The 15401-nt window shown below is 43.7% G+C and overlaps 1 protein-coding gene across 1 annotated transcript in view; it reads left to right on the top strand.

Moving 5' to 3' along the window:
* Positions 1–10097, top strand: part of LOC111866301 (hairy/enhancer-of-split related with YRPW motif protein) — a 31815-nt gene extending 21718 nt beyond the window's left edge. Inside the window, exon 3 of the mRNA XM_023855118.2 lies at positions 8607–10097. Coding sequence (XP_023710886.1) covers positions 8607–9253 — 647 coding nt within the window. The 3' untranslated portion in view covers positions 9254–10097. The remainder of the gene's footprint in view (positions 1–8606) is intronic.
* The last annotated feature ends 5304 nt before the right edge of the window (positions 10098–15401 follow it).

Here is a 15401-nt window from a genome sequence, read left to right as displayed (position 1 = left end):
CAAAGAGCACGACTGTCCCTCTGCTTACTTAATTAAGTACAACACCATGAAGACTTAATGGGGGGCACTAGATGTAGGTATGCGGTCACCTTCACGCCCCGAGTGCTTTATCCGAGGGGAAATAATTCTCGATACCCATTGGTTGGGTCTCAGAGCAGGTCTGGATGCTGTGGAGAACAAATTTATCGTTTCCCCTTGCCGGGAATAGAACCCTGATTCCTCGACCATCCAGCCAGTAGTTCGTTGCTATAACGACTGAGCTATCGAGGCTCCCCTCCGTCCACGACATTTCGAACCCCGAATTCAGCTATGCAGTCATATGGAATTGAAATTAGATGCAACTGAAGTGATCAACTGCGATAGACTCGCTCCGAACATTCGACCTACTGCTGCAGTATATTAGGATATTAGGCTAGCCAGCCCGTGGTTGGCGGCCGCCTGTTACTTGTGTGTGCTAGAGGACAGTATGCTTCCATCCTCCAAAGTATGTGTTAACGCCTTCCGCCTCTTAATAAAAAGGCAGCGAATATTGTCAAAATTGAATCTGAAAACTGCCAACTTTGGTATGTGCCTTTATAACATAATAAATTTAAAAATAAAATTTCTAACATTACGGGTCAAATTCCAGGCCTCGTGCCTCGTGGACCTACTGATGGCAGGCAGGTAGGGTTGTATATTTTATTCTGAAAAGCACCTAAGGTACGACGCGGGACCCCTCAGTTGTTTGAAGTTGGTCAGACCGGAGCTTGTGTCAGTGGCGCCACAGTAACGTGAGATCTGTCTGTCTGTCTGTCACGTCATTTCCGACGCTATCAGTAGCTGGAAGATTAAGATGATGTGTGAATAAAATATTCGAAAGAATTTTGACGGACGCTGTTAATGTCAGTGTTTGCATACTATCACAGCATTTGTCTGGAGGTATCTCATTTGCGATAGCCGATGTTGTAGCCGAGATTCGAACCAAACAACTCTTCATTGCGTGTTGTTCATCCAAGAAACAGATAAGTATAGAACAAAGAAGGAACCAAACAAATGTTGTAGAATGTTGATCCGAGACTAATTGCACCATGTTTGCAGTTGGCAATGCTGGCGGAAGTACCTCCATTGCAACAAGTGACACTTGTTTCCTGCCTCGTGGATGCGCTCGCGCTTAATTGAGGAAGTGGCCGCCCGGCGCCACAAGAAGGGGGGGGGGTGATCTCACGCAGTGCATGGAACTAAATTCACTCACTTATGCTATTAACGTTTGTTGTGTTATTTCATAACGTCTCACCCTCTGCTAAAGTTATGTAGCGTCTAGTGAGATCTAGTGACTTGATCAGCATTAATGAACTGGAATGAATTGTTCATGGTCAAGTGTTACTGAGCAAAACCTGTGCCCCCACGACTTTCAGCCAGGCATATTTGCCGCTGTGCTAATATTTTCGATTTGAAATTTCGAAGGATGGTGGAGGTCATGACGGAGTTATTGACTTTTGAGTCAGGTTTCAAGCAGGGTTGTTGCATAAGACAGTCTCTTCACAGAGGATAACTGTGTTCGATATGAAGGTTTCGACAGCTGTTTGCCGACTGCTTCATGCTGGTTCCTTGTTTCGTTTACTCTTCAAACCTGAAGATACAGGCGACATGTTCCTTCGAAACATCTATTGACTTTCAACGGACTACACGACGTTACATCTCAGAAGATAGATGAACATTTCATGACAACCGCGTACAGAATCTCAAATCCTGCTTAGCAGTACATTTTTATAACATATCATGTATCGACAATTCAGAGGCCAAGGTAACAACGATTCAATAATTATCCAACTAGAATATTCGCGGGGTAGCCATATTGCCGTTCATTATTATGTACAGTAAGGTAATGCTGAGGCCGCGCTATACCTCAAGCGGTTAGTCGTTTGTTTCCCATCGCGGCGGCCCGGGGTTCGATCCCGGGTCTGGTGAAGTGGGATTTGTGATGGACAAAGTGGCGCTGGGGCAGGTTTTCTCCGAGTACTTCGGTTTCCCCTGCCAATCTTCATACCACCAATTGCTCCACAATCACCCTCACCTATCATCTGGGGCTGGTATAATAGGCCGGTAGTGGCCGCAGTGCAAGGAACCTAGTCCCACCCCACTAGCATTAAAAAAAAAAAGGTAATGCTGAAGTTAATTTTAATGATGATTCTTGTGGTTTTTACGACCCTGTCACTATTCCTCGACGTCTCGGAACCCTAAGGGCCTTCATGGCCTGTTACAGAGATAGCTTTACCTTTAAGTACAATGATATTATCACTGATGAATTGGAAATGATTTGGAAGGGAACTTTTGTTGCTTAATCGTGCTTCTATCCCGGAGTTTGCCTGTAGGGAATGAAGACAAGCACAAAAGAAGCCACAGCCAAGGTGGCTGCTGACCATGCCTAAGTTGGAAGCGACCACCTTCAGAGTAGCGTATAGAGCCTTAAGGATACGCCGAGCCATCCAGCACGATCACACAACGGCGGAAGACCATTACAATCTTCTTCATGCAGAAATTGCGATAATTTTGGTGATAAGAATGACAAGGGAAAAGTTTTTCCTTCAGAAGGCACACGATACTCGGCTTCCGCTGAAGGCAGGTCATCTCATCACATGGCCTGTACCCTTACGTGATGATAGGTCAGTAGAAAAAATATTCATCTTCAAACCAGTAACGCCTAAGCGAATGTTCTACGTCAAAATTGTGATACGTAATATGACAAACTAAGGCATGTACTGTCTTCGCTCGCTTGGAAACCGGAATCGTGGCTTCGAATCCCACTCAAGGCATGGATGTTTAGTTTGTGTGTGTGCGTTTTTCTGTGTTTTTGTACAGGTAGAGGCCTTGCGACGAGCTGATCGCCCGCCCAAGGAGTCGTACCGAATGTGTAAGATCTAGAAAAACCGAAGTGAACGGAGAAGTTCAAGGAGGTAGGTCCAGGCCCACTGGGGCTGTAGTGCCAAGGAAAAAAAAAATATGACAAACATTTCAAAACTGTCCCTGTGCTTAATTAATGAACCATTTGCCAGGAAGTCATATGGGGAAGTCGAGGTACAGCTGTGCCATTATTGACCACGGCGCTATATGGACGTCGTTAGTTTCTCGTCCCTGCTGCTTCACACCCGAGGAAATCGCACCCAATACCCATTGAATAGGAGTCTAGGTGGGCCCCAGAGTCGGTCTGGGCGCTGTGGAGGAGACAAAAATCTTGTCACGGCCGGGAATCCAACACCAGCCGTCGAGCCCGTAACCCGTCGTTATACCGACTGAGCTAAAATAAAAAAGAACATCCATTTATCTGGCAACGTTCCGAGTCAGAGGGCCGTATCATAGCCCGCGATATCGTGGTAATTAAAAGCACTTCATGGTCCTCCTGAGCTCAAGACGCCCCGCTAAGTCTGCTAACAGCGAAGTGCAAGAGAACGTCCCGAAGAGAGTTCTGTGAGGTTCTCAACATGTGAGTTATACTAGCAATCGGAGAAGCAAGCGTGTCAATTCTCTCGAAGTGTCAGTAAATTATATCCGATTATGAGGCCGCGTTGCTGCTTTGTAAATACTGAGTTTGTTTGTGACAAGAGGACTCGGGAGGTAGAGCCGGACATTCCTCCGATCAAGTAGGATGGACCCCTAACTCATGAAACACACGTGACTGTACTTGGTGTTCTGGAGCGTCTCCACTGAATGGACAAGTGTCTACCTCCGCGACATTGAGGGAAGTGACTAAAATGATAGGCGAACGAGACCGCATAAATGTGATACCGGAGCAAATTCTCTGTTCCTCCATCTGCATCTTCAGTTCTAATTCGTAGAGAAGGAACGACTCCTAAAAAAAAAATATATATAGGGTAGTTACGTACTACCGCGTAGTCTGCTTCACGTAACAGCAGCATATTACGCGATTGCATTTTCAACGTACGATGGGAAACAAAGTGAATGGAGATTTAGTTGAATACACGGAATATTTATTCTATAAGGTTGCATATTCAAGGCGTGACGTACCCTCTAAGATATTTTTCTCAACCTGTGCACCGCGATCTTTTCCTATGGGCTTCCAAAGGTTTCAAAGAATGGCTATATAAAACATACACTTGCACATCTTTTTAAATTTATATTTGTTATAAAATTCGTCGTGTTCATCTTTAAGAGAATTTTATATTTATACAATAAATCGCACAATTTAAAGAATAGATGTGCGGTTCTTATAGAATTTAGCTCCCTGTTTTAATTTCACTGACACAATATTCTAAATGTGCAACAAACGTTTGGGGATCGCTGGTCTAAGATATTTTGCCCGAAATTCACCACCACAAGTTGACGATAAGGGAAAAAATTTGTTCTAGGCTCCGTACCTCGTTAATTTGTGGTTTGACTGTGCCCAGCCTACCTGAACTACTTGTTGATATGTTGCCTTAACTNTAAGATATTTTGCCCGAAATTCACCACCACAAGTTGACGATAAGGGGAGAAACCTTGTTCTAGGCTCCGTACCTTGTTAATTTGTGGTTTGACTGTGCCCAGACTGCCTGAACTACCTGTTGATATGTTGCCTTAACAGTAACGACCTGTTCCTATGGTCAGGCACATAATGCCAAGGTTAAGACTGCGGAGCGTGAATCTCCACTTAACCACATCGAGAAACATCTACGTGAATTCCGCGCGGAATGTCGTATTTGCTCTAAGCGGTGTTTAGGGTTACTCTCAACAATTTAGGAAGTTATCAGGACAGTTGCGAACCGTGACAGTGACAACAATGGCGCTTCTATGACGACACAAAGTGCACAGTGTCCACGTGCTCCGTATGATTCTCAGAACAAACAGCGATTATTTCCCTAAATAACGTCAACTGATTAGTCCTTGCAATTGAGACATAATGAGATTTATGTGAAGTAGGAACTGAATTTTTAAATACTATTCACGCGAATTTCAGCTTCGCTCTAACTCCTCCCTTCCAACGTTAATATCAAAATTCCGGTGATGCTCAATGAAACCTCTGCTGAATTTCTTTCTTTTGATTTTAACTAAGTTATTTCCTAACAATTTACTTTTGTTCACTTCCCAACGCTTTACCCTCTACCAGAAGGACGAGCGGGCACTGACAGGACACCTTCAAAGTAGTGCTGTCCCCGAAATGCATTGTCTCTCACTACGCTCCAGTTTATTTTCCGTCTTTCCTTTCTTCTCAACCTTCAAATTATTAATGAAAAGAGGTAAAGTGAGCAAGGACCCAATATGCTACGGTTCTCAAGTGTACAGATTCGCACTGGGCCACGAGGAGTACCGGTCCTGAGAGGCCCCACGGCGAGGTTCATGCCATTCCCACGGGGCAAGATGAGCAGAAGCCACGTCTGTCTCTTGCTCCCTCACCTTACCCACAGCCCCCTTCCCCCCACTCCTCTGTTCCGTCTGAATCATGATCTGATCCAGCGTGACGGTCGCCCGCGCTGCAGCCCAGTGGGTTCCCAGTTCGAATCCGGGTTCGCATTTTTTTTCTATACGAAGCTCAAGCTTCAGGGACGTCCAGTCATAAAAAAAATTACATTAATTTTGCATTAATTATTTAAAATAGATCTGTGCTTAAAACACTGCTGACAATTAAGTAAGCATAAAGTAATAAACTATGGAAGTATATAAGTAAAACCATGCATGTCCTTCACGGCGACGCAATTTTGGTGTATGCAAACCTAATGTTATATTACAAATATTACACGAAATTGAATTCTCTATGCAGTAGTTAATTTATATGTAGTTAGTCTATGCTGTAAAAGTAAACTTCTCCGTGTGATTAATAAATCAAGCGCTATGCCATGAAGAGAGGAAGTAGAGTAATGTGGCATCTAAATCCGTTGCTAGGCAACGACAGCGAAATAAGCAGGGACACAACAGCCGTTTCTAAGCAATGTCCGTAAACAACACAGGAATGGTGTTTTCTACGCAGTCCGTGCCGATGGCTGCGTACGCAACAATGGAATACGTCATGCAACCGCTAAACAATTGCACCGCAACAGAGGAGCGGTGTCTTCTACGCGGTCCGTGCTGAGATGTTATAAGCATGACGGTGAAGTGTGAGTCAGCCAGTGGAATGAGCGAGTGAGTGAGAGTGAATTAGGTAACCGCTGGGGTTCCGTCGCAAGCTGTTGCTGTGAGAAGCTGGTAGCTGAGGCATAAGACAGTTCGGGAACCCAGAGGAAGGGTAATGTCCGCCATTGAAAGCCGCTACCGAGCAACGGCTACTGGAGACTGTAACAGACTCAGAACGCTAGCCTGTGTGTGACAGTGAACTGTAAAGTGTAGTCAAGAGTTGTGTGNTAATTTTTTTTAGTTCGCTTATTGGGGGGTGGAGTCCAACTGGGTCCACTCGGCACAGCGACCAGTGATCGGCCTATTGTAGCCTGCCCCGGGTGATTATGATGATGGAGAATTTGGTGGAATGAAAATTGGCAGGGGAAACCGAAGTACTCGAAGAAAACCGACCCCAGTGCCACTTTGTTCACCACAAATCCCACTTGATCAGACCCGGGATCGAACCCGGGCCGCCGCGGTGGGAAGCCAGCTACTAACCGTTTGAGCTACGGCGCGGCCCATTATTATTATTATTTGTGGCTCTTAAAATTCCAGAGACATTTCGGGCCTGGGCACAAATACTCGTATAGCCGTACGCTTAGGTCACGGCCACGGAAATACTGCGGAGGACGCCATATCATGTGTTGAGTGTGGTCACTAAACGCTGCCTGCGGTAATCATACGGAGCTGCTGGAATGAAATCGTGACGCAACCAGCTCACAAATTTCCCCTGCCAGCTGACCCCGTGAGAACGCGCGTACAGACTCGTATTTCGTTGCCACGCCAACGTTAGCGCCGCAACAATATTCTTACGACAGACAAGCGCAGAAGTACGCAGTACTCGATTCGAATCCCGAAAACTAGGTTGAATTTACGTAATTCTCATGGAAATCTTAATACACAGTCCACAATTTCAAAAAGTAATGTAGTTACCTTAAATTTTGTAGTAGTACAATGTGTCTAAGCCGGTCACGGTAGCCGAGCGGTCTAAGGCATCCACTGTCTTCGCTCGCTCGGAAGCCGGGATCGTGGGTTCGAATCCCACTCAGGGCATGGATTTTGTGTGCGTTTTTCTGTATTTGTGTACAGGTAGAGGCCTTGCGACGAGCTGATCACCAGCCCAAGGAGTCTTACACATGATCTAGAAAAACCGAAAGTGAACGGAGTTCATGGAGGTAGGCCTAGGCCCACTGGGGCTGTAGTGCCAAGGAAAAAAAAAAACATGTGTCTAAGCCGATCACAGTGGCCGCGCGGTCTAAGGCATGATCTGTCTTCGCCTGCTCGAACACTGGAGACGTGGGTTCGAATCTCACTCGAGGCATAGATGTTGGTGTGTGCATTTATTCCGTGTTTGTGTTGTCCTGTGTGTAGCTAGGGGCCTTGCGACTGGCTGATCACTCGTCCAAGGAGTCCTACTGTCTTTGTAAAAAAGATTACGAAACTGAAGAAGAGGCCAGAGCCAAACAAAGGGCTGTAGAGCCATTGATGAATGAATGAAAAATAATGTCTCTGAATCATCATTGGACTTGCGTCATCATGGGATGACGATCGTAAATCAAAAGAAAGGTGCTAGATTCTGTTTTCAGCAGATGAGAGGACGCGAAATAGCTATATGAGTGACCTTGCTGAACACGCGGTGCTTTTCCATCCTGGTGCAACTCCAGAGTAACCTGTCCTATTTCGAAACATCTAAACGCAAGGCAGAAGCAGCGTGAGGATGGATGATATCACGTGAGGAGCTTCGTCAGACAAGCAAGACACCAAAAAGAAGCAGAGGTTCATAAATTTTATTCTTCCTTAAATATTATAAAAAGGATAAAATTTAAGGAGGTTGTCATGGGCGTGACATGTAGCATGCATGGGTTATGCATACACAGTTTTCGTCGAGAAACCTGTTGGGAGAAGACGGCTTGGTTGGTTGATGTACGAATACGGTAATTGACCTTTTGCCAATGGCTCCTCCAGCCCATTCAGGGCTCAGGCCTCTTATTCAGTTCCGTAATCATTTTGTAGACGGTAGGACTGCTTGGGAGAGTGATGAGCTCGTCGCAAGGCCGCTACCTACACACAGGACAACACAAACACGGAATAAAGCATACACGCACCAATCTTTCTTCTGTGGTTTAGTTCACAACGCTATCAGTATCCAGACAATATGGCGTCGAGTAGTAGGATTATTTGAATAAAAATGAATTGGAATGAATCTGGAAGGAAGTGGTTGTCGCCTAACTGGAGTAATATCCCAGAATTAGCCTGGAAGGACTCAAAATAGTCAGCAAATTTTAGTCATAATAGCCATCTTCGTAGCTAAGATGCGAACCGAGCACCTTTCCGAATATATGTCTAGAGCATTACCGCCAAACTGACTAGTCTGGTCCGACTCTGTGGTAAATAACGCATTCAGTTGGTAAGTCAATGAAATATTCTCACAACGTGAAAGCGTGAGACGGGCTTTTCGATTTGAAGATTTGAAGTAGCTGCACTACTTCCAGGGAATGTTACAGCCCCTTGTATTGTAGCTGTATGTGTCTTGTGTCCCACAGGTATGGACGCCCTGGCGTACGACCCCCACAAGTTCGCGATGGACTACCACAACATCGGGTTCCGAGAGTGCGCCGCCGAGGTAGCCCGCTATCTGGTCACCGTGGAGGGCATGGACATCCAGGACCCACTGCGCCTGCGTCTCATGTCTCACCTTCAGTGCTTCGCAGCACAGCGCGAACTTGCCACGAAACAAGCAGCCGTAGCCACAGCATCCCCGTGGAGTTACGGTAGCACCAGTGGCCCTCAGCACTACCCTCCATCCCCCGGTGCAACCACACAAATGATTCCTCCTCCGCCACCCCCTCCACCACCCCCACAACATGGCCATCACGATGCGTCCGCAAGTGGTGGCATGACAACCTACGATATCACCTCGACGTCTTCGCCGTCTTGCGGGCAGACGCCTTCATCTTCCATCAATACGTCGTCGACGACGACGAGGCAGCAAGGACAGACTCAGACTACTCTGACGCAGCTAACGACGGCGACCTCAGCGTCGCCCCTGGGTTACTCGCATCATCAGTATCACATGAACTTAAACTCTTTCCCGAGTGCGGCTAGCCACCACCAGAATGCGTTCAATTCGAGCAGTGGCAGTTCTCAGATGAAGCCGTATCGGCCTTGGGGGGCAGAGGTGGCATACTAAACATCAGCATCAACCCTTCCGTTACATTTCTTAATAAAATCGAAATCTCGTATCCTAAGTTCGACAAGAAAGGGCCATGCAGAATTTCTGCCCGGAAAATGAAGTTTTTGTTTTTTCATCCGTGTCAGTGATGAATAAATTTTCTGCATTTCTGATCACTTCTCTATCTCCGTCATTAGTAACTGGTGTGAGGAGTTTATGTGCGTAGAAAGAATCTCTTAAACGTCGGAATTGTGTTCATTATTATAAGACAAGACTTCATTGCATATTAGCAACACACATGCCCTTTTTTTAAATCAGAGAATTATTCAGTTGCGATTCTGTACTTCTTTCTTTGAATTTCGGGCTCTTGATGACTTAACTGATTGTTAAACATAGAGAACATTTGGAAAACTTAAATACCTGACGCAATAAAAAATGAAAGGTCAAGGAATTATCTTAAATTGCTAGTAAAAACTGCGGCTGGCACTAAAGAGGAAATGAAAGAAAGTCCTCTGGTGGAGAAGAGAAAATTGGGTCCGCCACCAATGGATACAGAGTTACACTCTCTGCTAGTCCAGAGCTTGTCGACGGAAGAGGGCACTTAAAACACACGACGTCCGTGTAAACTTAAGAGTGCTCATTTAACTCTTTCTGTGGCTTCCATTCTGAATCATCAGCCCTAAATACAAAATGATCCTCTCCTATTTTATCAAGTGTTCCGTTTTGAGATCCTTTATTTAACCTATTATATATATCTGGCAGGCCAAAGTAAATATTGTCCAGCAGTAATAACTAAATACAAAGCTATCCCTGTGCTTAACAAATCGAGCACCATGCCATGAAGATGTATGGTGGAGTAGAGGCATAGCTCCACGCATTATTAACTTCGGCACTGGATCTAGGTGAGTGGTTAGCTTCACAGATCTGCCCTTCATCTACCGGGGAAATAGCCCCGGGTACTTGAATAGGAGGCTTGGTGGAACCACAGAGCATATCTGGATGCTGTAGAGAGAAAAAGAATCTTGCCCCTGCCGGGAATTGAACCCCGTTTCATTGGTCGCCCACCTCGTAGCCTAGTCACTATATTGATTGGTCTATCCCAAGTGCCTTGTCCGAAGTGAGAATTAGATCTTCACAAGCAAAAAATAATAATAAAAAGACAAAATTTGAATTGTATACAAATTCTTGATAACGTCCTCAACATGTCAAAATTATTGAAATAGGAGTATCCATATTCAGTCATCTGTCACACTTGGCTTCTTCGTAAATGAACTCGACAATACCGGCAAATAACAGAGAAACTCATGGCTCATTATAAGTCAAATCCTCAATCACGTGATGTCCATTTTGTAATGTTAACAGTCAAAATGCAGGTGCCTCTCGTTATCCGCGTTTTCACATATCCGCTGTTATGAGGAGCATCAACGTCCTACCCCGACCAAGGTAGAAGCAGCCACGCATGCCCACTGAGTTGCGCGCGCAGTTTCCTTGACTCGCCTTACCATAGTTTCCAGCCGTGTTCGCTCGGCGCGTTTCCAGTTTTACGCGTTTTCTATATACATGGCGGTCGCGTATAGCGAAAGTCACCTATATCCCAGTACCTTGCTTGCAAATAACAGTGTGAGATCTGTCAGCAGGACGGTCAACTGTTTTACATTTGCTGTAAATGTAATGGAAGGCTCATTGGTGCTGATGTATGAAAGCCAATGAAAATGTAAATAGCTCAGAATGAGCCTCTTTTTGTAATATCTAAGGTATCAAACATGCTAGTCGAATTATTAATTTATTTTCTTACGAATAAAATGTGGAAAGGAGAACAAAGGAAACATGAACGAATATGTTCGTATGTTATGAAGCTGTGCTTTGAATGCGAAATACAAATTTTGCAAGTACGTTATTTGTAGAGATGGTAAAAATATTTTTATACGAGCTTTATTGTCAAGTAAGCTACCAGCGACCGATGCATCAGTATTATTCAGTAACTTAAAAGACTAAGTCCCACCAACTTCACCAAATAAAGACACTAACATACTGAGGACTTCATAACTCATAAAATTAAGTTTAGAAAAAACAAGAGAAATTTTGCACAAATTGTTTTCGCCCTTTGTCTTCCTACATAAAGTATAAGTGAGGGCAAATTAGGGGAATGCTTATCAGTCCTACCTTGTTACTTCACTGCGAGAAGTTTTCGGCCTTTCTCTTGTGGCAAAATATGTACACGTAATTTATTTTCGCGATATGTGTAGAGAGAATATCAATTTCTCGCAAACTTTATAGAAGGAATTTACGATGCGTGTATAGAACATATCAGATTTTCGGGACAGTAAGTAGACAAGATCAGATTTTCGCCCTACTTGTAGGCCGAATATTAGATTTTCACGAAACTTGTAGATAGAATATGAAATTTTCTTAGCTCACATAGAGAGAATATTAATTTTTTGCAATTTATATGTGCGAAATATCACATTTCATGACACATGTAGACATAATATCAAATATTCGTGATACATGGTTGAGAAATTACTCAAAGGAGACAAATAATTACCTTAGGAAAAAACTTTAATGACACAATTGTGTTGCCTCATATTATATGCACAGCATATATGTATAAGGAATGGCTGCACTACATAGAAGTTTACCTAACGAAAAAAAATCTATTTATTTGTTTACTCAGCAATTTATGCCATTGTTTCGTTCAGGCTATATCCTTTGCACTAACCGATGTTAGTCACATGAAAAAGAGACCCGTACAGCTCCTGTTGAGGAAAGAGGTCCAAGTCTCATTATCTGCTATACAAGCTTTCGTACCACTAACTTCCGCTGTTTTTTTTTTTCCATTTCCAGTCGTACATGTTATCGTATGATGCATGAAGGTAGGCGTTTAATGCCACCTCCCATGAATAGCATGCAGAAATACTCAATTATAAACAGGCTCCATTACCTAGTATACTACACTTCAAATATCCAAATCAGAACATTATCAGTACTCACATAAATGATACGATACATGGAACAAGAGACTGCTAACTCCTTTGCGACCTACCACATAAATTGAATTCCTGTAGTGTGTTAACGGTCGACAGTTCGTTGCTATGGTAACCCAAAATTCGAAGAGGACGATGATGAATGGTCCATACGGCTTCTCAGGATAGGAAAACTGTCGTTACNAAAAAGGGGGGGGGGGGGGGGATTCATGAAGTGTAGCTCCTTTGGATTGCAGGTTTGCTATTTTTGAACCCTACACATCCCTATTTGGCAGTAATTAGGGAAAACACGAGGTCCATGAGCAGAGTAGCAAGTTTTTGTCTCTGGTACGCATGTCTTAAGGAGTGAGCTGTCGGAATACATTCTGCGAGACGTGGGAGAGAGACAGAGCATTCCTGGTTCGAGGGTTGGAGTCACCTAAATGTGGTTAGAGCTCCTGAACTTGTCAGTTGTTTATAACAATTATAAATGTTACTTCTTTCATTATATGCAACATAATTTCCTTCAGCATGTACACTTTAATCTTAAATTAAGAAAAATTAGTTTATATGGACTTAAAGTCTTTCAGATTATTATTATTATCATCACCTTCTTGCGTACTGTTTATAGCACAAACCTGCCAATTCCATAAATGGAGATCCACATCTTTAATAGGCTGTAATTACAAAATATTTCCTACTACACGAGGATCTTGTAAGGAAAGTTTCAAGTTTTCTTACTTAGTACCTCGATATATGGGTTAGATACATTAATATTTGTTAACATTAATGGAAATTAAAATGACATGTCACAAAATAAACGAAGAATTAACGAATGTTGACGCCTTCCATGCTTCCCTTGCCAATTCAACAATAAAGTACCGTTCTACGCATTTTCTTCATTCAGTTCTGCTCAACACACCGGTGCAGAATTTCTGTTTGTAAGATGCCTTACTGAATTTCTGTATTTCGATAGAAATTTACAAATTAAATTAAGTTAGCAATGAAGGTCAGAGTGTTCTGGGATGTAATGGCGTGTAGTTCGGAGATACCCCAAAGTTTCGGGGAACATATCGCCTCCAGTTTCAGGGTCGGAGAATAGCCAAGAAAGAAACTAGCAGAAGGATGTGAGAAGATGCAGACGATGTGTTGCTCTGAAACATGGGGCTGCCTCCGAACTACACGGCATTACACCCTGGAAGACCGTGCGGCTTCCGGCCATAGTAACCGCCGTGAGATCCTCAGGTTCGGCCGTGTCATTCATGTTTAGCTCAAAATGGCGATAGATAACAAAAGGCCATTCTCTATGAATGTCATGCAGGACACACAAACAGGACATTTTAGATCGATTTCAGATAAATATATGTTGTACATGGATTCCAGATTGAGTATCTAGCACATAATAAAGGTAAAGCTATCCCTGTAACAGGTTGTGGAGGCCCATAGGGTTGTGAGACGTCGAAGCTCCCACATTTTCTCTAGACATTCGACTCACAGATGGCGGTAAAGTTGTCAGTCTTACGTGCTGGCCACCCTTTACACCCAGGAAGATTCCTGGTACTCATTTCTGTTAGGGGCTGAGTCGACCCCGAGGTCATAGTGCGGCTGGAAGGATTAAGTAAATTGAAAAAATTCCACCTCATCTGGACTCGAACCCGCAACCTTCCGGCCTGTAGCACAGTACGTTAACCAATTACGCTACCGCGTGCCCCGTATCTAGCACGTCCTTACTAGAATGTGGTGCCTTCTCCCTAAAGGGCCAGTGACGTCTTGCGCTCCGTAGCGGTCAACTGTTTGAAGCGAACAGGCCAATGGGGTTCTCGCGTCACTATAAATCCTGATGTGCTGTGTTGCAAACATTCGCTGATTCTTTCAACGTTTTGTAATTTTACTGCTTAGAATAAGAATGAGTTAAGAAAATGGGAAATTAACTATATTAAGTACAGCCCTCTTGAGAAGCTGATAGTCACGTAGCTGGACGTGATGTTCGTCGAACCCCAAATTTCATGACCATGTTCACAATTTGATTCCATTGGTTCTTATACTTGGTCAGTTAAATCAATTGATACCCCTATGTTCTTCATAATACCGATCTCTTGCAACAAGAACTCCTCAAAAGTGTGTCCAATATTCGTGGTTTCGGAACTGTGTCTAAATTGCAGTTAGGGCATGCGAACATACCCATGGTACTGACGAAACGGCAGGAGTTGCTTGTATCTATTTCCTGAAGCAAGCTGTAAGTGATCGAGTTTATTTCTCTTATTCTTGAAGTGATCGAAGTCTTACGCATTGCGAAGTTCTGTAACCAGTGTTGCTGGGGCCTTAATTTGTCACTTGTCTCCAAGTGAAAGTGCCTTTAACATTCACCTCAGAAAATAAATAGCTGTGAGAATATTTGAATATGCACGTGTGTTTCTGTTTGAAGTTACGGAGGAGAATGGCGTTTCTTCGCCTTCAATGAATGAAGAATCTTTATCATGACTGTACATACAATACAGTTTTCTATTGTGATCTCATGTATTCTTCATCTTAGTAATATTATTGACCAAGAGACGATCTCAATTGTGATGAAAAATGCAATAAAATTTTCAGGTTGGATATTTCTACGGATTTGTTTTATTTACCTTCCCTGAATAGACCCCCATCCCACTCAATAGTATGTAAGCAGAAAGAATATTATCACCTGTAGGGGGGGGGGGGCGCTTGGCGAATAATAATGGGTTATAGTTCGGATGACTTGATTTGTTAGCACCTTGGTTAAAAGTTCTCTTAATAACACATAAATACAGGCAATACAGCGCTATCGCTGATTTACGAACCTTCCAGTTCGCTGTTGTACACGCACTAGGATTCACAGTCTTCACTAGTCGTCTCCTGGCAAAGAATCTCAACACAGAAACATTCTCACTGGATTACACACTCCAAGTATTACACATAAACCAAGTCTTCTAACCATAAGTGAAGTCTTCTGCTGTTCCCTTGGAACTTCGGAAGTCAAGTGCCCCTGAACTAACTCGTAACCGTTCTCGTAACTCTTTTACTATTCCTTGCTACTCCTGGTTCCAAGTCGCTCTGTTCGCGTGCTTCCGCGCTGCTATCTACCTAACTTCAAGTCAAAGTCACTCCTGGTTCCAAGTCGCTCTCTTCGTGTGATTCCGCCGCTGCTATCTACCTAGCTTCAAGTCAAAGTCACTCCTGGTTCC

Source organism: Cryptotermes secundus, unplaced genomic scaffold (assembly GCF_002891405.2).
Source record: "Cryptotermes secundus unplaced genomic scaffold, Csec_1.0 scaffold1183, whole genome shotgun sequence".
Lineage (NCBI taxonomy): Eukaryota > Metazoa > Arthropoda > Insecta > Blattodea > Kalotermitidae > Cryptotermes > Cryptotermes secundus.
The sequence above is the reverse complement of the archived record's forward strand: the minus strand, read 5'-3'. Positions and strand labels throughout refer to the sequence as shown.